Raw genomic sequence first — 24,150 nt, 5'->3', positions numbered from 1 at the left:
TCGTACCAGTTTGGTATTCAATTGCGTTTCCTCAGAATGAAGGCACTAAAGTAGCCGAAACTACAGTCCCCACAGAAATTCATCTGAAATAACGATCCAAATAGTCGCTCGGAAATTCCTGTGAAACTGCGAAATACTATATGTGTACCATTTGTGGGAATCCCCGAATTTCTTTTACAAAAATGTGTAATATCCAAAATAAGGCAACCAAAAAGCCCCTGGCCCCCCATTCTGCTAACTTAATACTTGAACAATCGCATTTTGAACATTTTTATGTTGAACGGAACGCGTTTTGAGCACATTAGTGTATACATATGTATAAATACATTCTTTTTGATATTGCGCAATTTAAAATTATGCTTCTATGCTTTTTTTTTTTAAATAGACTTACATCCGTGTTGAAAATTTCTAACGGAATTATTTTATTTCAAAGCTTTTGGTTGCATGATTTCTTAGGCTTACACAGCTTTAAGTTTAACGATTTTTCAATTTTCGAAAGCTTAAAGCTCTTTTTTGGAACTTCCGGTAAAGCTTTCTTGTAATAAATGCCAACATTTCCTGCAGATGTCGCTTCACATCATACTCCAAAGCATTTTTGTCAACCATTCCCTGAGCTTTGCTTCCAACTCCAATAGGAGAAAGACATGACTTATATTCTCGTAAGCCTTTGCAGCTTTAGTTGCCACATTTTGTCGCATAATCAAAGCAAACGAAGAGACAAAAAGGCAGCACGTGCCAAGCAAATTTGGAGGAAAACAATGCCGAAAACATACGAAAACAAAAAAGAAAAGCTTTATTCGTGCACGTTGCCGTTAGCCACAGCTGCGCTGGACGCGGCATGCAACTGAATTACGTGTATCCGCAGCCTGACGCGTTGCACGCACGTGCGCTAAGACACTACATCCTCATTTATAAATATTCAACGCGTTTGTTAATTTTTAAATTTTATTTATTCTATTTCCTCACACTCTTACTTCCTCTTCATTGCTCTTCGTTTCTGCTTCTGCTTCATTTGCCTTTGCGCTCGTACCGGCGCTGCCGTCGGTTTCTTTTGCCGGCATTGTGCTTTCGGCGCGTAATTAGTTCACTGGGGCATGCAGCAAGCACGCACGCTCACAAACAGACACACACACACACACATTCACACAGCGGTATGACGTCGTGCGAGCATAACGATATGAATATTGCACATTCCTCCATTCCTTCATTCCGCCATTTGGCAATTCCACATTCCTCCGTCGCACTGGAAGGCGCGCAGGAAGCCAATGCGGATTTCCATGCCGCTGCACGTGCCACACCAGCGCCGCGCTGGTCGCTGTTGTTGTTGCAGCTGCGCATTGCTGCCACACACATGCCACATGGCTACGCGTGTTGTTGGCGCGCTTTTTGTCACAGCGCGATTTCCTATGCTAACAATTTAAATGAAGCTAAGTGATTTACGACTTGGAGTCATTTCGCTACTTTCCTTCGGCGCTTTGCGCCCCTTCTTCTTTGCCACAGTTTTGCGTACTTATGCCCCATATTTCAGCGTTTTTTCCTTCGGTTTCATCAAATCGCAATTTTCCCACTGCATTCACTTGCAGCTGCGGTCTCTGCGGTGCTGCGGCTCAGTCGCTCCCGTTACTCCAGCTGCGCTTTGGGGAATCGTATTTGCCCCATTTTTGCAACAAAGTCGAGCTACACTGCAGCTGCTGTGTGCCTGTGTGTGTTTGCAACTTCGTTTTTTCCCACTTTCGCAATTCTTTTGGTGCGCTCGGCTCCCGCGCTGCGGTTTTGCTGCCGTGCCTTGCTGCTGCGGTTATTAGTTAGCCGGCAATTGTTACGCCTCCACTGCGAGTTCTTAACCTGCGACCTACTAACCCGCTGTTTGCTGCAATTTCACTTTCACTTTTGCAGCTGTGGCTGTTGCTGTTGTTGCTGGAGCAACTCTGGAAGAACTCCTCGTTGACTTCGTCGTTTGTTGACTTGTGCGGTTTTTTCAAGCCCTGCCTTTTTAATTTCGGTTTGTGAAAGTCATGCCGCGACGGCAGTCACCCACTCTGCGGCATGCAAAGCAATCATCATTTGTTGCACATAAGTACACAGACCGCCATGGCGTATACGCAACCCGCATGGAGCAGAGCAATTAATTGGCTGGCAGTCATTTGGCTCGCAGTGCGGTTATCTGACCCGCTTGCAAATAAAATTAGTTAAACAAAAAGTCAGAATTTAATTGCGACAATCCTTTGCTATCACACACACACACATACACATGCACACAGTGCAATGCTTTGCCGTTTATATGCCGGTTACTTATCTCCGAAATGTATTCGCTTTCCGCTAAGCTTTTTATTCCTTTGCTGACGTATAATTTTAATCGAACTGCATTGCCATAATAAATTGGCGGCGGCTACCTCCCCCGCCGATTGCCTGCGCTGCTGCAATTTGCCAACAGCACTGATAAGCGTTGAATGGCTTCATTTGCGGCCTTTGTTTGTTGAATGAATCAATTATTTGCATGCGCACAAAATAATATATGACACAAACACACATTAACACATACAAAAATACTAACACACACACAAACCCACAAAGTGTTGTGATATTTGCACATTGCGTCGCATTTGAATTCGCTTTTGCCTCAATATTTGCATGGCCAAAGTGCAAACATAACTGTGGTCACTGTAATATATTTCAGAGTTCTCTGTAAAGCTCATTTCGGTAGCAGTTATCAATTTATTGTGCCACACATTGCCATAATTTCAATCATAATTTTCAATAATTATGCTCTGCTGGGAATAACGGCATAAATTGTTGTGCTCCTTGTTTGCTGTTGTAAGTTTGTTTTTGCGCTTGTTGGCAATATTGTCCACTGTGGTTGATATATTTTGAGCTTAACGTTTATATCACGCTCGCAATGCTTTCATACACTCACACGTGCAAGCGTTCTTGCCACTTATGTAACTTTAGTTCAATATATACCTCAATGCATTAACCATTTCATTTCCGTTTTTGTGTTTGATTTCTCCAATCACAATTTTGTTCATCATTAAAAAAAATTAAAGCACGTTCATATAGTGCTGTGGTTAGGAGTAGTTTCGATATTATAGGTTTCAAGTTTTTGCATTTAAGTTACTTAATGTGCTTAAAAACAGGGTTTTCTGTCACTGTTGCCGATCTTAATTAATGGAAATTTCGATTAAATTGAACAGAAGTATATTTGTGTAAGAAGTCGCTTGTTTTGTAAATTTTTCGTTTTTCTATTATAATACATTGCAACTAGTTCGATAATACGATGTGACAAAAAAACTCCCGGAAATTGTAAATAGAAAGCAAACTTTTAATTATTCATCAATATTTATTTTGTCGCCTTTAGAGTAGTCCCCACCAGATGTAAGTAATACACTTTTCATAAGAACTTTTTGGGTTGACCTTCAGCTCTTTTTCAGCAAATTTTGTTTCATCTTTTCGGTGGACTGAAAGCGGATTTCACGGAACGGCGATTTCACTTCAGGGGACAAGAAAATATCACATGCAGCGAAATCGTTTTCGACAGACGGCCAAATAAAACTTCTTATTGACCGTCTGTCTCTCCGGAAAAAATTCGTGATGCACCAAACCACGAATATCGCAAAAAATAATGAGCATTAGCTTGATTTTATGGCTTCTTCGTGGTTTTTTTTAGATTTTGCTTTCCATAAACGTGGGAACGAAATTCGCACAATCAAACATGTCCAAAGATATCTTTTTACGGTACTCTTCTTGAAAAAAATTAAGCTTTATTTTGACGAGGTGAGCAAGAATGCGTTTTATACCCAAAAAATTGGAACGGACTCGCGAGCAATGTCAAGCTCTCTTGCCATCTCTCTAAAACTTGCCGGACGATTTTCAAACACCACATCCTTTTTAAATATTTTCATCAGTTGAAGAGGTCGAAGGTCCAAGAGGGTCCAACACTCCATCTTCTGAAACTCCTGCTTTTTTTTCCTTAAAATATGATTTAATTGATATCATAATGAGTTATACGAGATATACGACTACATTGACATAATCGAATTAAAAGACAGAGGCTACGCTGGTTAGGTCATGTCGTCTAAATGGATGAAAACACTCCAGTTCAGTACCCACCGGGGGAAGCGAAGGAAGGCTCCACTCTGTTGGAAAGACCAGATGGTGAAAATCCTGTCTACATTTAGAATCTTCAATTGGTGCCGAACAGCGAAAAGAAAGAAAGACTGTCGGTGTCCCCCTCCCCCAATGAATTCTGTGGATTTGAACAATCGTAAAATAATTAGTTAGAAACCCAAACTGAATTATGGCTTCCATTCTATGAGTTTATTGAGACGTTTTATGACAATTTTCTCGAAAAGTTGAGACATTACCCGCAGAAGCGATATGGACCTGTAAGAGGTTACAACATATTCTGGTTTTCCTGGCTTTTGAATTGTGTTAACTTCAATTTTCCAAGAAGTTGGTACGTGTTTATATTAAAAAAAAAACGCGTAAATTATATAAGCGGGCGATTTTTGTTTTTTTTTTTTATGTTTTTTATTCCCTTACTCAGTTCGCTTTTTTGACTAGAAACAGTAGGGTAATCCACATGTGTTTTACATGGGGAGAATATGTTGGCTTAATAATCCGATAATACTTCCGTTTTTTGAATTTTCTTTGATCCAAGTGGTTATTTATAGTTTTTTAAAGATTTTCCAAAGAGGGCATTTCTTCTACTGGTTCAGACCCGTATATTCTTCGCAAAATACTTTCATTTTAAAACCTCTTATTTTCCGATTAACATTTTACGAAATTTGTTAAAAGTAGATTTCTCATCAGGGCAAAGAGTTTGATGGCGCTTTCGTAGTTGCTTTCAATTTAATTTAATTATTTCCTTATATCATTGAGATATTGAAAGTTCATAGAATTTTGCCACTTTTTTGGTATACATACTTTTCCAAGCTACAGGTTGGATACTTGTTGTAAAATGTAAAATTTCCAGATTCCACTTAGATCGTATATAGAGTCATATCTACTTTCATAAACTCGCATGATAGAAGTCGGGTTTCATTATAGCCAGGCATAATAACGAGGTTCCCTAATTTTTCAAAGAAAAAACCATAAACATAAATAATATAATGGGAAATTTTTATTATCAATCGAAAGAACATTCATTGGCGTTCTTTATATGAAGATTATCTTTTTCAAAGGTTGGTCGCGGCTCCGTCTCAGATGGTCCTTCCGTTGAGTCCAATTTTCGAGCATTTCGACTAGTAACTGGCGAATAACACGTGTGATGTTATGGTCCATGGCCTGACTGGAAGCGGGATTGTCCGCATAGCTTTTAGAATTTACATATCCCTACAGGAAAAACCCTAATACCATGTTCAGACCGACACTTAATCACATGATTTCGGTGAAATTGTTTGTTCACCGAAGTGTTCTCTCAATGAATCCATTGATTGATGCGATGTGTGGGAAGTTTCGCCGTCTTGTTGAAATCAAATGTCGCTGAGATCACGAGCTTCAATTTCAGGTAACAAATAGTCGGTTATCGTGGCGTGATAAGGCTCGCCATTAAGGATTACGTTCTTACCGGCATTATTTTTGATGAAATATCAACAGATGATTCCACCAGCACACAAATCACATTAAACCGTTATTTTTTTTGGATGAAATCTCTTGAATCTCTTCAAGTTGTGATAGCTTGTTTACATACCCATTGAGCGAGAAATGGGTCTCATCGCTGAAGAAAATTTAGCTAGAGAACGTCGGTTCTTCTGGGAACTTTTCAAGAACTGGCATTTAAATATTTATTTCAATTAAAAAATTTTTTTTGCCATTAATGGTTAAAATTATATCACAAAAGCAACAGTTACTCACCTCCCTTCTTTCATCATACAAAACACAACAACTTTTCTTTAAATACATATGTTTTATATAATTTCGTTTATTTATTTGATTTCAGCTTTATATTTACAATTCAGAATTCCTTCGGTATTCAACCAGTTATCTTATTTATGCTCGAAGTTATGAAAATTAAAATTTATTGCATTGAAGTGAACGTTTCTATAAAGACATTTTGGTTTTGTTTTTGTTTGTATATATGTTTCTTCTATATGTACAAGTTATATACTAATTGATTGGTAAAATTATTGTTAGCAATCTTTGCCAAGCGGCTTGCGAGTGATTGCAGCGGTTCTCAAATAATATAGCTTTACAGTTAAAAAATCGTTTTCTCTCTAAGAACTATGAGTACATTTTCCTTTCGTCTTTACTTATTAGTTTCTTCTACGCATAAAAACTGCTTTATTAACTACGCGAGTATATATACACGACTCTTCGCCGCAGCTTTTCTCATTTCTGTGCGCCACAAGCCACAGTTTTCTCAATTGCGAATGGCTGCAAGTGTCTTGCCCTTTGATTATCGTTAGGTTTATGCTTTTCTCTAGTAAAATTATTATCTTTTGCCTACGTTAGTTAGAGTATGTATGTATATATTATTTGGTGTAAGTTGAAATAGATCTTAGCTGCCCTGTTAGTAAAATAAAAATATCATTTGATTTTAAGACAAAACGAGTATAAATGAAAAGGGGCTCGTCTCTTTTTCTTTACATTAACCGTAGTAGTTCATTGGCGGTTGAGTGGGGTAACTTTTGGGGCCTTGAGAGCTCGAGGAGTACCCGGATGACCCGGAGGATCCGGAGGAGCTGGAAGATGGATTCTCACTGAAGAGACCGCCAAAGTTGCGTGAGCCCAAGATTTCGCTAATCGGATTGCTGCCGCCGGCACGGTTAGCGCTGCTGCTGCCGCCACCGCCGCCACTAAGCAAGCTGCCCAAGAAATTGCTGGCACTGCTACCGCCACTGCTACCACCACTGCTGCTGCCGCCACCGCTCAGAAGACTACCCAAGAAATTACTGGCGCTGCCGCTACTTCCAGCGCTGGTACCGCCTCCACCACCACCCAACACACCTAGTAGACCCCCAAGAATGTTGCTGCCAGATGAACCACTGCCTGAGCTGGTGCCACCACCGCCATAACCACCGCTCGGTTGATAGCCACCACTTGGTTGGTAACCGCCATTGGCTCCACCATTAGCACCACCACCGCCGCCGCCGCCTCCTTGCAAGCTCTTCGTAATTTGGCCCGCAATAATACCAGATACAGCCTGACTCACCGCCGGATTGGAGAAGAAGCTGGAGAAGAAGCCGCCGCCTTCCTTGTCTTTCGGTTTCTGCGGCTCGTTGCCGCCGCCATAACCCGGTGCATTTGGCACGTAGCCACCGCTGCCGCCAGTATTGGGATTGTAGCCGCCGGGTTGGTAGCCGCCGGGTTGATAGCCACCGGGTTGATAACCACCCGGCTGATAAGCTCCTGGCTGGTAACCGCCTGCTGGTGGCTGATATCCGCCCGGCTGTGGCTGGTAGCCGCCGTAAGGGTTCGATGCGCCTGCTGGCGGGCTGTTGGGTAAAGTAGGATAGAGGCTGTGTCCACCTGAACCGCCGCCGCCGAAACCACCGCCGGCGTTGCCGCTGCTGCCGCCACTGAAACTGTTGCCATCACCAAGATCGGGCACCGGAGCGCTCGGATTGTACGAGTTGTGCGTGGTGCCGGTGCTCACTGTGCGCAGACGCATTTGCATTGACCAGACGCATGTATGACACGTATTTGCGGGTGTGTGTGCGTGGGTGAGTTGAAAGTGTGGTAATTACATTGGCGAGGTTTGCAAAACAAACGGCGGTTTTTTGTAAGTTTTTAGTCGTTTTAGCCACAAATAAGCAGAGCGGAAGAGCGTAGCGTGTTGGAGTAGAGATTTAGCCACAAAAGCGTTAAAACAGAAAAACAAAGAATAAAATGTAAAAATGAGTCACTAATACACAACAACAAAGCAAAAAGCAAATTAAATAAACTAAATAAATTGGAATAACAAAAGATCTACTAAAATTGTATGAAGATGAACTAAGCTACTGAAGAACTAGTCTAAAATGTGATGGCTTTTGGTATAAAGTATGACCATAATTCTTCTTAATATGGTGTATTCATAAAAATTTGGATTTAATGGAAGTTTTTATATAGTTCAAGGACAGTTGACTGCTTCCCGTCTGAATAATAACTGAAATTGAGCCTTCAGAGTATTTTCAATGATGAGAAAGCAATCCATTGCATTGAATTCATTAATTTATGAGAAAAATTATCGAAAAAATTCATTTTCAAAAGAAGTGAAGTTATATTTTATTATTTTATCTTGATAGTTTTGAGTATTTATTTAGAACAGTGACAAGCTTGGTGCCAAAGGCTATATTTTTCCACATACTTTTTCTTGTGAAGGAAAAGTGTAAAGAGACAACCTTGATCTTTAGTAGCGCTTTTTCTAAAGCAAAAAATACTGTCACAGGCTAGCCACTGTACACCGAGGAGTGACGGCTACTAAAAGAAATACGAGGCAAGAGCTTGCATTAATGAACTGCGCACCTTAACTACCTTGCTATGGCGTGTCCCGTACTATGGAACCAATATACATATATCATCTGAAGTTTGTTGATATATCAAAGGACCTGAATCTTTTGAAAGAACGAAGCTTGATCACGGCCACAGAGAGAGAGAAAGGCATCATGACTGGTGATGAGCCGTGAAATTATGAGTATGAACACAAAATTGTTCAATAAATTAGCGAATGACACTCTAAAAATTGGTCGAAAACGAAAACAGACAAAGGCCTTAAGGCCTTCTCAGTCGATGCCCATTACGGGTGTACAGAAAATTTATGTAAACGCTGACTTATCTTTTGTTGCTATTGACTCATTTAAGGGCGATGTTAAGGATTTGAAATTTAAAAAAAAATGTTACTAAAATGCGTAGAAATGTAGTCCTATTCTTTGTCGGGTCAAATTTGATCCGATAATAATATTCTATTAAAAAACAATAAAAATATGATCATGTATTGTTAACCTTTTCATTTTTAATCAGACTACTTATGTTAATTTTCCATATCGAATGGGAAATTAAATCGAAATCGAGACGGTGATTAGGCCTTTGAAAAGGGTTTTTCAATAAGAGTGGTATAATTTTTTTTCATTGTTAAGGAAATTTTCTATGTTTTTTATTTAATGTGAAGTACAATCGATACAATTAAGTTCTGTATGTAATATCATTCAAATAATGGCTTATTCACTTCTTTTGAAAGAACAAATTCTATGAAACCAATTTTCAAGTAATTGACTTCTAAAGCTTGAAGAGAGTCTGGTTTATTGCTAAGGACCAATAACTTCAAATCACCACACAAAAAGTAGTCTAATGCTAAATCACAATTTTTTGAGGTCATTCAATGTCACATTATCTTGAAATAATCGTATCTCAAAACTTTTCTCGCAATAATTCGGTTGTAGCACGTGCTGTGTGACACGTGGCCCCGTCTTGTTGGAACGAGATATTGTCACAAAATATGGCATCCAATTGCGGCCATAAAAGTTTGGTTATCATCGATCTATACCGCTCTCCAAGATCATTCATTTCGAAAGTACGAACCGATGATTCCACCAGATCGAAAACCACACCAAATTGTCAATTTCGGTGAATGTAATGGTTGTTCATGAATAATTTGCGGATTTTCTTAGCACCAGAATCGACAGTTCTGTATATTTACCACACCACTGAGATGAAAGCGAACCTCATTGAAGAAGATGATTTTCTTAAAAAAGTCGTTATCCTTTTCAAGTTGTTCCAAGGCACAATCAGCAAATTCATGACGTTTACGGTGGTCTAATGGCTTCAGTTCTTGAGTGAGAACAATTTTATATGGATGCAAGCCCAATTTTTCTTTCAAAATCCGCAGGGTTGTAGCTTGAGACAGTCTCCATTCTTGGGAACGTCTTGGAATCGACAAATTGCGGTCTTCAGCAAAACTTGCCTGAAAGTCAGCAATATTTTCATTACTTCGAACAATTCTTTGCTTTATTGGAACTTGAATGTTATGTAAAGAAAAATTTCGCTGTTCAACAATTCGACGAATAGCGAGCACAGGCGTTCGTTTATTACGACAATGAAATGGCAAAAGCCCAGGAGAAGTTGCAATTGGACGATGAAGAACGATTATTTTGATAATAAAATTGAATAATTTGTAAATTTTGTGCATGTATGTATCTTTCCATGATGAAATTATAAACATTACTGTGCGCAATAAAAAAATCAGATCGTAACATATTAAAAATGGCCGAAACGACACTGAGAAATGACATCATCCCTATAGGAAAACCTGGTATAAGGATTTTACTAGTGTGAAAAAGTACTAAAGTAATTTTTTTATTTTCCATAATTATTTAAATGTCTGATTCACTAAAAGTTCCTAGAAATAACTATTTAACAGAGGTCCGACAGGTTCTCTGAAGTCATACATTACCAAAACCCACCACATTTTAGCTATGATCTTTATTATGCCTCAAAAAGCGTCAAGAGTTTTTGTCTTTATTAATTTCTATAATTATTAAAATGCTAAACTACTTGTATGAATATGCTTACACTTAGTAACAAGTAATTGTAGTGCTAAAACGCCGCTTTTGGTTAGGCCTAACGCATTTAACCCTCGCTTGTTTGTATTTACTAATTAAAGCCATTACGCTAATAACACACTCGCTCGCAAAGTTACGTTGCCACTTAATTTTATTTCGTTGAATTTTGTTTTCCTAAACTTTTAGTTGCAATCTTTTTTATTTTTATTTTTTTTTTATTTTTTAATTAAATGCTAAACAACTTTTCAAGTTCACTAAATATTATAAGTCTTCGGTTGTGTTTTGTTAATTGTTAATTGTTAATTAATTAATTAATTATATAGCTAAACGTTTTCGTATTTTCAGCATGTTACATATGTACAAATTGAGTTAAGTTTCTATAGTTTTTTGTTAAATATTTTCATAATTTCGTTAGTAATAATTGCCATTGACATTATGCGTTTTTGTTATTGTTGTTAGTTATGTTGGTTATGCTTAAAATGAACACAATTATATGAGAGGCATAAAATGCTAAATTCAATACTAAATGCCCTTTACTTTGCCATTAAATAAAATATTTATATGTACATACATACACACACCCAACTGTACATAAATATTTCGGTTCGTATTTTGGTTAGAGATTAGTACTTTCCTATTGTTTATAATGTAGCATGTACTTGCGTTAGTTGTGAGTTTTTAATGCCGTTATGCGTAAAAAAATGTTAGTAGCTTTAACGGTAATTATTTATATAATTAATAAATTAATTTGATTGCATTTGTTGAGTTCAGTTGGCAGCTTTAGCTTTAGTTTTTGATTTTGCCATTTTTCTTAAATTTTTTTATTTTTATTTTTATATGTATGTGTGAGTGCAAATGAGTAACAACGGACGGAAATATAAAAATAAATTTACATTTGTCGTTAATTTTTCTTATGAAGATTAAAGAAAACTATTTTTATTAAAAAAAAACTATTTTAATACATTTTTTTATGAAAATTACAAAAAAAAAAATATTTTTATTTGCTTTGAATAACGGTAAAATAAGGTTTTATTTATGATTTGCATACAAAAATATTTGAGATAAACAGAGTATCTAGTACAATAGATGCTTTAACATTTCTTACATAAAATAAAAAAAAGTTCAAGAACTCGTTTAAATGCCAACACCTTGCAACAACATTGCTAGTTTTCACATATCTATATGTATATATATATATATATATACCTTTGATATTGATTTTATATTTATTTACAATATTTATTTATATACGCTTTTTTAATTTTTTTTGTTTTGATTTGATTTTGATTCATTGGTTGCCATATGTTTCGCAGAATTTTAAGTTTTTTTTTTTTAATTTTTTATTGTTGCGTAAACATTATTTTTTTTTGTTTGCTTTTTATAAGTTTCTCTAAACATTTCAAAAAAGCTAAGCTTTCAAGAATATGCCTGAAAATTTAATAGAAAGTTTGTTCTCCAAAAGCAACGAAAATATTCAATTTTGAACGCCAACTTCTTCCAAAAATATACGGTCCAAAATTTCTAAAAATTTTCCGTTAACAATTGAACAACCCTAATGTGGGTTAGATTTATAAATTTAGTTATAAAAGCAAATAGCTTTTTTAGCTTTTTTTAATTTTTGAGAAACAAAAGCACTTTAGCAATCTTGAAGTATTAAGAAATTATATTGCATACTTTTCGGCATATATTGAATTGAGATTTTTATTTTATATTTTTCATTTTGTGGCAACTCTGTTTAGAGTTTTTTTATTTTATTTAGTATCTTACATTGGTTCAACGTTTCTAGTGGGTCAATTCAGTTGTAAATTTTCCTTCCCAAATTGTGGAATTTGTTAAAATAATATTTTTTGTATGGAGATTTTGTATTTCTTGCTGAAAAATAAAAGAGTTTTTCGTTTAAGACATTTGGCATTACTTTTCTAAATACAAATTCTTGTATATAATTATTATTATTTGCCTAAATTAACTATACAAAGTTGAATTCTATTATTATTACTTATTTATTCAACTACCTTTTTGCTTTTTATTTGAAAATTTTTCTTTTTCACTTAAAATAAGACTTTTTTGCTTTTGATTTTCGCTGAAAAATTCGTTGTGTTCAAAATATATTCGAAAATTTTCTGGAAATCGCGTGCAAAAACTTCCGTTGTGAAAGCTTTTTTCAGTAAAAAAATTGGTAATAATTTAAACACGGTTACCGTATTTCCAGTATGTACGCTTATTTATTCAGCTGTTGAAAACATTTTTGAAATACTTTGAAAATCTGCGAAAAAGAGCAGCGCACAAAGGTATGCTAGCAGTTTAATATTTCACCAAAAGAATAGTCCAAAATTTGCAGTTGATTTACAAGAGTGAAACCATATTGAGAGTTTCAGACTAGCGCAACCAAAACGCTTACCTAATACCTTGAAATGCTTATAAGATCATACGTTTCATAAAGCACGTTTCCTATAGTAAGTATACCTCTAGGAGCCCCCTGAAATTTTTCAAAAATAACACTCGTTCGCAGTCATTTTGCGACTGTGATGTTAAGGACTATAAGCGCGTAAGCGTTGTCTACACCACTAAAGATGAAGAAGACTATGTTAGAGGCTGTTCTGACTAATTTTGAGAAATTATGATAGTAAACACTTCCTAACACGAAGGAGTTTTTTGTTGTAGGCAAGAGGTGGAGGAGTCAAACCAGTACTACTTACAAAATTCACAAAAATAGCTGCACGTAATGGAAAATTTTTGGACTCAAATCCGTAATAAGGGCAACTCAAAGACCCCACAGACGCCAAAGCAATTTTCTGCAGAATTTTGAGTACTGTAAATATTACGATGCTTACGAATTTCATATTTTCGGCAACTGCAGTTTTGATTTCATACAAATATACCCTAATTTGCATTTTCTAGGTGAAAACAAAGCAGTGCAATCCTAACGGTATGCAAAAGGAATCTGCTGCGCTAGAATTAAATATCTCTCCAAGCAAGTGGAAGAAATTCTCGAAAATCGATTACGAATGTGTGCACAATTTAATTGCGTTTCCTTTGTGAGTTGAACAAATAGAGAAATGCAAATACTTCTAAGACCACACGCCCACACAACAGTAAACGAGAGTTCAAGCAACAACAAAATGTAGAAAGTTGCAAATCTGAATAACAGTACCATCAAATACATTTGAGAAATTCAATTAGCAGTGGAAGAAATGCATGAGCTACAACAAATTTCCGAATTCCGAAATCAAAAGATTTGAATTTCTCGCAAAATTAATTTTCCAAGCAAAAGATAAAAGAGCTGAGAGCAGTGCAACATTTTCAATATTTATTCAAGTATGTTCGTGCAAATTCAGACATATCTATATGCAGTTGTTGTTCAGCTAACTATTCAGTTTTAGAACCAACTGGATTGCGTGGTGGTGGAGACGTTGTAAAAGCCGAAATTTTGTTGACCCATCGCATTAGAGTTCTGCCAAACTGAGGGGGGGCCACCAAACTGCTGCCTATTGGGAAAATTGCCATTGGGACCGCTGCCGAAACCGTTTCCACCACCAGCCCCGTTCCATTGGTTCATTGGTCCATTGGGGTTGTTATTGCTGCCGCCATATCCATACCAGGGAGCATAACCATTGGTGCCGTTCATTCCCCTGCCGAAATTTCCATTCCCACCTTGCATACTCATACCGGGACCTCGAGGTGCTCCATTCATCCCCATACCGCCCGGTCCTCCCATGGGACCGCGGGACCATTCGGCATGCCCATCCCACCTTGTCCGTTCGGCATGCCCATTCCACCTTGTCTGTTTGGCATGCCCATCCCACCTTGTCCATTCGGCATTCCCATTCTTCCTTGTCCGTTTGGCATGCCCATTCCTCCTTGTCCGCCCATCGGTCCGCGTCCATTCATTCCCACACCCATACCCATCCCCATTCCGCCTTGACCACCCATTTGTCCAGGTCCGTTCATGCCGTTTTGTTGTCTAGGTCCGTTCCCCTGAGCTCCCATCCCGGGTGCACCACCCATTCCGAGACCTCGACCACCTGACCCAATCTGTCGCCTTTGCCGGCGATTCATCGTCTCGTTTACTGAGTGCGTTGAACGACGTTGTAGATAATGCAGGATCGCATCTTCTGCAAGGTTTAGGAGAATAAAGTAGTGTTAAAACAGCGAGACAGGAGAATGGCAAAAGGAGTGCAGTGTTCAGTGCGTATTTTTCCACGAAAAGTAACCCCTTTTAACATCAATAATGTACAACTTCCTTGGAAGCTTTTAGCAGTGTTGCATTCATACAGTTTATTTGACATTTGGCCTACTTAAGTCTGGTGCACAAAGTGTGTATTTATGTGCCGTTATCCGTAATTATTGTTACTATAATTATTGTTGTTATAATAATCGTAATTGCCGCCGTAGTTATTGTTGTTGTAAGCGTAGTTCCCATAGTCATTATAGGCGTTATTATTATTATTATTGTAATTGTTGTTGTAATTATAGTAAGCAGGCCGCCTTGTCGGGTAGACTTGTGGCGTGTATGGATAGAGACCCGATGGTCCGTAGAAAGAAGGTTTGTACCCAGAAGGCAGGTAACCGCTACCGATGGGTAAGATGACCACTGGTTCTACAATAATCGTCTGACCGCCACTATTTAAAGGAGGAAAACGAGGTGGTGGTAATCTAGCTGCTGGCAATTGCTGCATTGGAGGTACCACCATAGGTGGTGGCAAGGGATTAACTGGCATTAGAGGTCTCACAGGTATCATTGGAGGAGCTGCTGGAATCAGTGGAACCGGCCTAACGATGGGTGGGCCAGCTAGCGGCGGTATCAAAACTTGTGGTGATCGTACTGAACGGTGCTTTGAGATAGATATAGGGAGAGAGCTCGCGCTTTCGAACTCACTATCTTCACAGAGCATTAAAGTATCCTTGGAAGCATTCTTATCAACTGCAATGGAGAGAGGAGTAGAAGGACAACAGAAAGTGTCGAATGAAAATTGATTATTTGAGAATATTGAAAGAGAGCGAAGCAAAAGGAACGCGTGTACTTATTTATATATCAGGTGCTTTATTTTAAAGTGTTCAGTGCGGAGGTAACGGCAGAAAGGAAGGTAAAGGACTCGCTGTTGCAGTAGATTTTGATGCGTTTTTGAGAACTTAATCAGTGAGTTATTGATTTTAGAAGGAATTTTTTATTAATTTCAAGCGATTTCAGTCAGTTGGTGAGGAATCTAGAAAGGTTTTGTAACATAATTTTTGAGCAAAGAATCTTAAGATATTAGAGTTAGAATTTGTCTATTTGTTGAGCAAATTAATGAGTTATTTTACCCAAAAGTGGTAAGGAAATAAGATAGAAATTCAGTGAGAAAATTGGTTTGAAAACAAGATAACCTAAAACATGAAAGGCACTAAGAGAAAAGCTTTCTACAATTAGTCGAATTCTACAAATGAAAAATCTCAATTATCGTTTAACAAATTTTGAATTGGATGTGATCTCTGCTATTCCAGCGCAGACTTCCAAAGTATTTCAGTATTCCCATTAGAATTTGTTCAAACACTTTATATACAATAAAAAAATATCGTTGATTACTTATGGTATTATTATAGTCCGCACCGTTATGTTTCCATTTCATGATTTCGAATTGATATTTTAAAACTACAGCAACGAAAGAGCAAAACAACAAAAAGGTAACCGAATCGAACTGAAAACTAAAATGTAATATCGTTTAACCCATTAAGCACTTAATAAACGTTGACCGTCGATAACAAGACTATAACAGCGCTGCCACAACGACGTCGCATGCAACATTACGTGCTGCGACCGCAGGCCAAACGCTGCGACACCAGTGCCGTCAATAGAGCGTAACCGCATGCAACAATGGTCAGCGTCTGCCAACTAGTCGCACCACCTCGGTGCGCTGCGCCCGATGGATGTCCCTGCGTCTGGCGATTGTACGGGTTCTGATTCTGATATTGCGGCGGTGGTTTGTTGTACATATTCGGATTTTGATAGCCGACATTGCTGTTGCCGTAATAGCCGCTGGGCGGGGCCAAGCCGCCTCCGCTGCCGCCGAGTATGCCGTTGCTGCCGCCGGGTGGGCCTCCAGTGCCGCCTGGCATGGAGTAGTAGGGCTGTTGGCCGAACACGAACGACGGACTGTAGGGGTTGACGGGCTGCAGTCCGACCGGGTAGCCGGGATTCAGTACGCTACCTGGATGATTAGGTTGGGGAAATTGTTGAAAAGATGGTGCTTGTGTGGGTGAATTATAGGGAAAAATTGGCAGATTGGGTAAGATCGGCACCGACTGTGGTGCGCCGAACACATAGTGCGGGTCAATGCCACCGGTACCGCCATTTGGGCGTAACTTTTGGCTATTGCCCGGCGCGCCGTTGCCATTGCCGCTGCCATCGTGACCGTTGCCATAATTCGAGTTAACATTATTACTACTCTTGCCGGCATAACCGTTATTTATGTTATTAAGGCTGCCACCGGGCGATGAATTGCTGCCACCGTTGGCCGCTGACGAGCCACCATTGCCGGTGTAGTATGTGTGCGTGTTAAGCGTGGGGTTGGATGAGGCGGATGAGAAGATGGCGTGCTCGGGACCAGGCTTGAAGCTTGATCCTGGGCACGTTAGCAACATTTAACACGTGTTACAATAGAGAGTGCGGGCAATGAGATGGTTTATTTACGTTTTTTTTGTTTTAATTTCGATTTTGTTATGCAGCAACCAGAGAGCCGGTGAGAGAGAAAGAAAGAGTACAAATTGCGTTTGGTTAGTTGAGAGCACTTAGAGAGATGAAGTTTTTAAAAATATGTATGTATGATTACGTTAGTTGTTATATGTGCTACGCTTCATGCAGGCGACAAGTAGCTTAGAGTAGTAAAGACATGCGTGGAAGAAATTAAAATGTAGAAAATCTCAAAAGAAATGTTTTTTAAAAGTGATTTTGTAAGAGCAATCAACAACAAATATTACAATGCATGCTTTGAGGCGTGCGAGCATCTTTTAATTTTCGGTTGCAACAACAAACACCAGTATATACTTAATGTTAATGATTATGATTTCAATGCTTGGGTAGTGACTGCAGCAAATAAAAATTCATAAAACCAAATAGTCGAACCCAAAAAGTAATTTCTTGAAGAAAGCAACAACTTTTTGAATTATAATGAAATAAACGTGTGTATGTTATTTGCTTTTGACGTTGCCAGAGTGAATAAATTAGCATTATTTCCGTGATTTTGATGAGTTTTTGTGTTGTTATGTGTCCATTTTTGCGGTGAAATTTATAAGCGTTCTCAGGCCAATTCTTAAATGAAGGCCACATTCATTTCAAGCGTTTTTAGCCTTTTCGATTTGAGCTTTTTGTGAAAGCTTTCGTGAGTGTCCTATGATGCTTTAATTAAGCTCCTAAAGCTCTTAAAAAGTAAAAGTTCTCTAACTTGTTAACTGGATTTTTGGGAATTAAAAGAAGTAACTTTTCCTGATTTGATAACTGTTGGTAATATTTGAGATCAAAATGGTATGCAGAACTCAAAAATATGTAGTGGGTGCTATCATAAGAATTTGTCAAATGTAAAAATATGTTGGCTTATAACGGGTTTTCAATAGGAACGCTACAAAAATAGATCGATAGGGACAGCAAACAACGCCATATTGTTCCCGCTCTTTTGACATTTCTCTTCGGTAGCGTTTGCCATTTCATCATGGAAAGGTAAACGATCCAACAACGAGTCGAAATTATTAAAATTTTTTTTTACTACCGAAATTCGGAGTCAGTAGCCTCAACTTTAAGAGCGCTTCTCCAATTTATGTTCGTCATAATCGTCCTGTCAGATCAACAATTGAGCGTCTAGTGGAAAAGTTTGAATCCAGAGGCAAATTACCAAATTCTCCTCTGCCGGTGAGACAAAGAAGCACCCCTAGTGTCGAGAATATTGCTGCCGCTGGCACATCAATTGAGGAAAACCCAAATCAGTCTCCCACACGTCGTCCTCAAGCGTTGGATATCTCTGCGACGTCATTGTGGCGAATTTTGCAAATTAACACAAGAACTGAAGTCTCCTGATCACCAGAATTGTCGTATGTTCATGAATTGGACTGAGCAACTATTTGAAAATGGTCCGGATTTTCTTCGAAAAATCATCCTCACCCATGAGGCTCTTTCCTGGCTGAATGGCCTCGTCAATAAGCAAAATATGCGTTATTGGTCAGGCAACAATCCACACCTACTCCGAAAAAATTACGGTTTGGGACGGTTTATGGGCTGTCCGCGTCATTGTGCCGTACTTCTTCCGTGATGATCAAGACTGGCACATTACTATGATTGGGAAAGCTACCTCTCAAAGATAACCGAATAGTTTTGGTCCGAATCGGATGTTATGAACTAGGACAATATGTGGTTACAACAGGATCACGCCAGAAGCCACACAGCGAATGTCATAATCGATTTATTGAAAACCAAGTTTGGTGGACGTTTTATCTCAGGAAATGGCCCAAAATTGGTCGCTTCGGTCGTGCGATTTGTCGCCGTAAGACTATTCCCTGTATGGTTATGTCAAGTCGATGGTCTATGCCAACAAGCCAGCGACAACTGATGAACTTCGTACGAATATCGAACGTGAAATTGCAGCAATATCGGCCGAATTCTTTTTTAATGACGGCGAAAATTGGGTTCAGCGTCAAGTCTTCTGCAAGCATTCCCGTGGTTTCCATGCAACAGAAATCGAGTTCCATACATAATGGCATCCAATGTACTTTCATAAAAATAAAAAAAAATCATTGATATCGTTTTATTTAAAAAAAAAACTTTTATAGCGCTCTTATTGAAAGACCCGTTAGTTCGAGAAAACGTAAAGAGAGCATTGATATGTTTTTGGTTTTTTTTTTTTTTGAAGCTGTAAGTCAATATTTGACACTTTAGATACCCAAATATTGTTGCGTGTCCGTCTTAAGTATTCGAAATTTTTATTTCAACCAACTGATACTAATTTAGTAAGAGGAATTCATCGCAAGACCAAAATAATTGAAGTGGTTCTTTAAAATATATATTTTTGAATTATTTAAGCCAAAACTAGGGCCTACAAGCGATATGTTAAGCAAGTATGTAGGTCTTCTAGGAGAATGAAAGAGAATACTAATTTTAATTATCTCTAAATTGATCTTAAATATTTCTGTACTCTTTTTTTGAGACTTTTATGAAACAGATAAAACTTTCATTAATTCCCAAAAATCAAAAATAAAATAAAGTAGCCAAAATTATGCCTTGCGGTTGACCTACAGGTACTAAGATTGAGCATCACTTCTGCACCAAAATAAAACTAAAAGAAAAGTGAAAATAAAATAAAACCAAATGATAATCACCTGACGGATTAACTGGCGCCGACGACGAAGAGCTGGAGCCGGACTTCCTCTGACATTTCGGGTAGCTGCCGCAGTCCTTGCCCTCGCGCTGCGTGTAGCTGCACGAGTCGCTGGTGATGACGCACTCCTCACTGGGCAGACAGCCAATGTCGTTGCAGCCGCGTCCGTACTCTACAGTGGCGCGACAAAGCCGACGCCGACGAAGTCAGTGTGGGTAGGCGAGTGTTTTTTATTATAACGAGACAGTCATTGTTGTTGTTGTTGTGATTGTTGATTTGATAACATTTGCAGGACAAAAATAAAATTGATACAATAAAAAGTGAAGTAGAGAAAAATATAAAAGGACAAAATTAAATACACAATAGTAAAAGAGGAACTCAAGAATGGGAGTAGACAGTAAAAGACGAAAAAAATGTGATTGTGTATGTCGGCGAAGAGGAGAATGAGTGGAGAGGGAAGGCAGTTTGTTTTGTGTGTGTGTGGGATGTGTACTCGTGTTTGGGGCCGAGTGTGCTGAGCATTGCGAATGGGCTGATAATAAATAATATTATGACATGTTGACAACACTGACGCGGGTGAAAATTACTCAAATATTTACAAAATGTTGCGGAAATTGATGAAAATGTGTAAATGCGTGAAATATGCTTTTCTGTGAGTGTGTGTGCGTAGGGGTGTATATGTGTGCTTATTTGTGCTAAAATGTTGGTTGGTAATGTGTGTGTGTGTTAAAGTGTTTGCGTGTTTGTGTGCACGTGACCGGAAGTCTGTTGAAGGGTTCTTTGTTTGTTCTACACGCTCGAGTTGTTGTAGTGGGTAGGATTTTCAGGATTTCAGGCAAAAGTGAAAAGTGGTTGTTGGTGATTTGAACATTTAAATGATGATGAGACATGAGAAATGGTAAACTCCTTGAACGCGTATGAGAAATACATACTTATGAAAGTTTTAAAGACTTAAACATTCCGGAGAGTTGGTATGCAGCAAGAGTAAGGAAGTAAGAAGCGATTTAAACGGCGAAAGAGTTGTTTTAATTAACTCGGACTATTTTAGTTATAAAAAATTATAAAGACAATTTTTTCTTTTCTGAAAATATATTGAAATAATTTTTTTTTTTAATTTTCAAAATTTTTTCGAAATTATTTGAATTTTGAAAAACAATTTTTTTTTTTTATTTTCAGTAGTAATTAATAAAAATAACATTTTCCCGATATTTAAAAATTTTTTTAAAATAATTTTTAACAACAAACAACTTCGAAATGCGCTTCTCTTCCTCACGTTGCATACCACATTGATAATTGATTGAAAATTTTCTACTGAAACTCATGAAATTTTGTTAGTTTCAGGAGATCTCAAATAACTGTAATGTAATGAAATACTCAGTGGTGCTGAGATGAACACTTAACGACTTATAAAACTGTTTATGTGCTTCACTCGCATTTAGTTCGTAATTTCGTACATACTTGAGAAGGAGTTGACGCTGTTAACGACGCACAGCAGCAATAAGACGCCGGCAGCAAGACCAGCGGTGCCCATTCTCGGCCACATCTTCGCCTATCAATGCTCCAAGTCGTTGTCTTTTGCCTGCTAGTCTTTCTATTTTTCCTTACTCCGTTCGGTTTCCTCTCGATTGGTCGACCACTTTATGCTCTGCTGCTTCTGCGGTCGCTTTGACTTATTACTGCAGCTTCAATATATCTTCTGTCAAATATAGCGACTCGCTGTCCCACACTCTTGAAAGCCAGCAAGTAATATAGCCTGATTCTATGCGTTCTGCAATGAAGAGAGAGCAAATATATTTCTGTTAAATTAGATGCAATGAAATATGAACATCAAACAAATAAGGAGAGATGGAAAAATATTCAGAATGTAAACACAAATCTCCAGCAGAATGAAAAATGCGAAAGAATACTGGAAATGGCCAAATAATATGAAGCTCTGTTCGGTTGTGCTTCGCTTTATACTTTTTGGCAGCGCTGTTATTTGCTTTTGTTGTTGTTATTGGAGTTCGGTTTGTTAAATATTTGCGCTGTCGCATGCGGATGGCTTTCTCTGTTTGCATTTCTATTTGCACATATTGGTATGACACTTTGACACGCTGCCTTATTTACGATTGCGGCACTGCGACAAAGCAAATTAATGAAAAAATTTGATTTCTCTGGAATACAAAGAGACTCTCATCACTGCGACAACTGTCAATTCGAGTTTTTCGAATATCTCCGCAATAAAGCCACAGTTCAAAGATAACAGGATCTTGTTTTTTTTTTAGTTTTCATTTTCGTAAATATTACAAATATATAAAAATCGTATTTGGCGTTAATTTTGCGTGAAGCACTGAATTAATATTTCATTTAAATGCTGCATTCGAGAACAATTTTTTTGAATGGTATAAACATTTTGCTGGAATATACTGGAATATATATATATTACATATATATATATGTTTTTTTATTAAGGAGTTACATTGGTTTACAGTTTACCAAAACGCTACTCTTTATATTATCTTATTAAATTCTACAACACTTCTAGAATATTGTCATACATTTTGAAATTGAACCGAGTAACAGTTTCGAAGATACAGCCTTGAGAAATAGTCCGCTCGAGACTAGGAAGACTAAATGCGACGTCTTTAAATCCGTTTTTGTTGAAACTGTGTTTTTGAAGTCGGTTGGAAAGATTTCTCGAGTCAGTTTTTTCCTTCGTCCATGTTCTAAGTTTAGGGTTCAACTAAAACACGTATTTCTTTTAACTTAGATGATCCTGTGAGGAGATATCCTGCCAACAAATGGAATAGCCAAGTTTAAAATATTTTATTCCAAAAATTTCAGAATTTCTTTTTAACAGTTTATGTTCGAACAATTAAAAAATTCTAATAAAATATATTATTTTTTATATGAAAAAAAAAAAGTTGAAAAAAGGCTGTTTTTTACCCGAGGAAACCCATGTAACTCCTTAAGATAGTATTCCAGTTTGGAAATTTGACTTTTTTTAAATATATACCCCTAAAAGGGTTTTTCAAAACTCAAATTATTTCCGAAAATATAGTGGGTTTAGTCGCGTGGTAACTCTATGAAACTTAACGCAAAGCTTTAGAGGCGTTTTTATTGAAGCTACATTTTTCGATCCAGTTGCCACAATATGTCAAGTTCTAATTAAAGGACTCACTTGAAATATGGCAGAAATATTCTTTAAATATACCACTATCTCATTAAGCAACAAAAAAAGAGAAAAAGTGTGAATTTAAAAAAAAATCGGCACATACTTAAAAACTAAGTAAAACTAATAAAAATGATCTTTAATTTTTGACTGGCCGCCATTTTATTAAAAAAAAATAGTTTTCAGTTCTACAGCTTCCTGAACGATATTCATGCTAACCAAGAATTAATTATTCTTTTATTTTTCAGATGACCTCAAGGATAGAAGTCTTGGCGATGAGAACGCGGCATTTTTCCCCTCTTCTTCAAGGATTCAAATTCAAATTAATTTTGTATTTTCTTCAAATATAAATAAACAAGGAATAAAAAATGGATTGTAAAAATATTAAATGCATTTAATATCAATTGCCCAAAAGTGCCTCTAACGACGGTACCCCTCAATGAATTTTTAATTTTGCGCTGCAAAAATTTTTGGTTTTTTTTACAATTTTTTAGAAGATATTAGCTGCTAGGACACTACTGGTGCCCTCAAACATCATTTCATATAATGGAATGGAGAGTTTAAGGTATTTAATTTAAAAGCTTTGAGGATATTATCATTTGTGAATAATATTACTGTTTTCTGCAGTAAGCTGGACACAATTTGGCCCAAAAGCCATTATTTCAGAAAATGTTATGATTTTTTCAAATATACTATATATTGAACCGCCACACGTTATAATAGAATAATAATTCATAATTATTTTGAATCCCATCTAATTTGAAATAGATCGGAGATAAGTCAGGACCGATTTCATGGGAGAAAATATTCAAAGCCGGAAAAACATGATAACTTCGGTTGCGCCGAAGCTTTCACGCAAAAACTTGATTTTGATGCCAAACGTTCAGTCTGTATGGCAGCTATATGCTATAATGGTACGGTATCGGCGGTTTTGATAAATGTGTAGCTTCTTGGGAAGAACATAAAATGGGAAAATTTTTCTGATTGTTATCTCAAGAACTGACAGACAGTCGTGGATGTATCGACCCAGCTCGTAATGCTGATATTCGTATCATACACATTATCCATGTCCTTAAAACTCCTGAAATGAAAGCAAGTGATAGAAGTTTGTTTTCTTGTATTCAAAGCAAACGACATGTAATGTTCAAACTATTAATTTTACTACTAGAAAACTAGAATACCC

At 37.5% G+C, this 24,150-nt stretch overlaps 1 protein-coding gene and 2 long non-coding RNA genes across 6 annotated transcripts in view; 1 reads left to right on the top strand and 2 right to left on the bottom strand.

The window, feature by feature from the left end:
* Window positions 1–5,900: 5,900 nt before the first annotated feature.
* Window positions 5,901–24,150, bottom strand: part of LOC126760390 (loricrin) — a 77,933-nt gene continuing 59,683 nt past the window's right edge. For all 4 annotated transcript variants that reach the window (XM_050475984.1, XM_050475987.1, XM_050475988.1 and 1 more), the window contains 3 exons: window positions 21,275–21,584; window positions 19,818–19,988; window positions 5,901–7,593 (listed from right to left, as the gene is read on the bottom strand). In XM_050475984.1, coding sequence (XP_050331941.1) covers window positions 6,587–7,593; window positions 19,818–19,988; window positions 21,275–21,359 — 1,263 coding nt within the window. In that variant the 5' untranslated portion in view covers window positions 21,360–21,584 and the 3' untranslated portion in view covers window positions 5,901–6,586. The remainder of the gene's footprint in view (window positions 7,594–19,817; window positions 19,989–21,274; window positions 21,585–24,150) is intronic.
* LOC126760401 (uncharacterized) lies at window positions 12,313–14,812 on the bottom strand. The gene is made up of 2 exons (XR_007667195.1): window positions 14,282–14,812; window positions 12,313–14,227 (listed from the first exon to the last, which is right to left on the bottom strand). It is a non-coding gene; the product is annotated as an uncharacterized LOC126760401 (long non-coding RNA).
* Window positions 14,910–15,486, top strand: LOC126760402 (uncharacterized). Its single transcript, XR_007667196.1, has 2 exons — window positions 14,910–15,006; window positions 15,415–15,486. It is a non-coding gene; the product is annotated as an uncharacterized LOC126760402 (long non-coding RNA).

Source organism: Bactrocera neohumeralis, chromosome 5, assembly GCF_024586455.1.
Source record: "Bactrocera neohumeralis isolate Rockhampton chromosome 5, APGP_CSIRO_Bneo_wtdbg2-racon-allhic-juicebox.fasta_v2, whole genome shotgun sequence".
Lineage (NCBI taxonomy): Eukaryota > Metazoa > Arthropoda > Insecta > Diptera > Tephritidae > Bactrocera > Bactrocera neohumeralis.
Note: the sequence above shows the minus strand (reverse complement) of the source record. Positions and strands in the feature narration are given on the sequence as shown.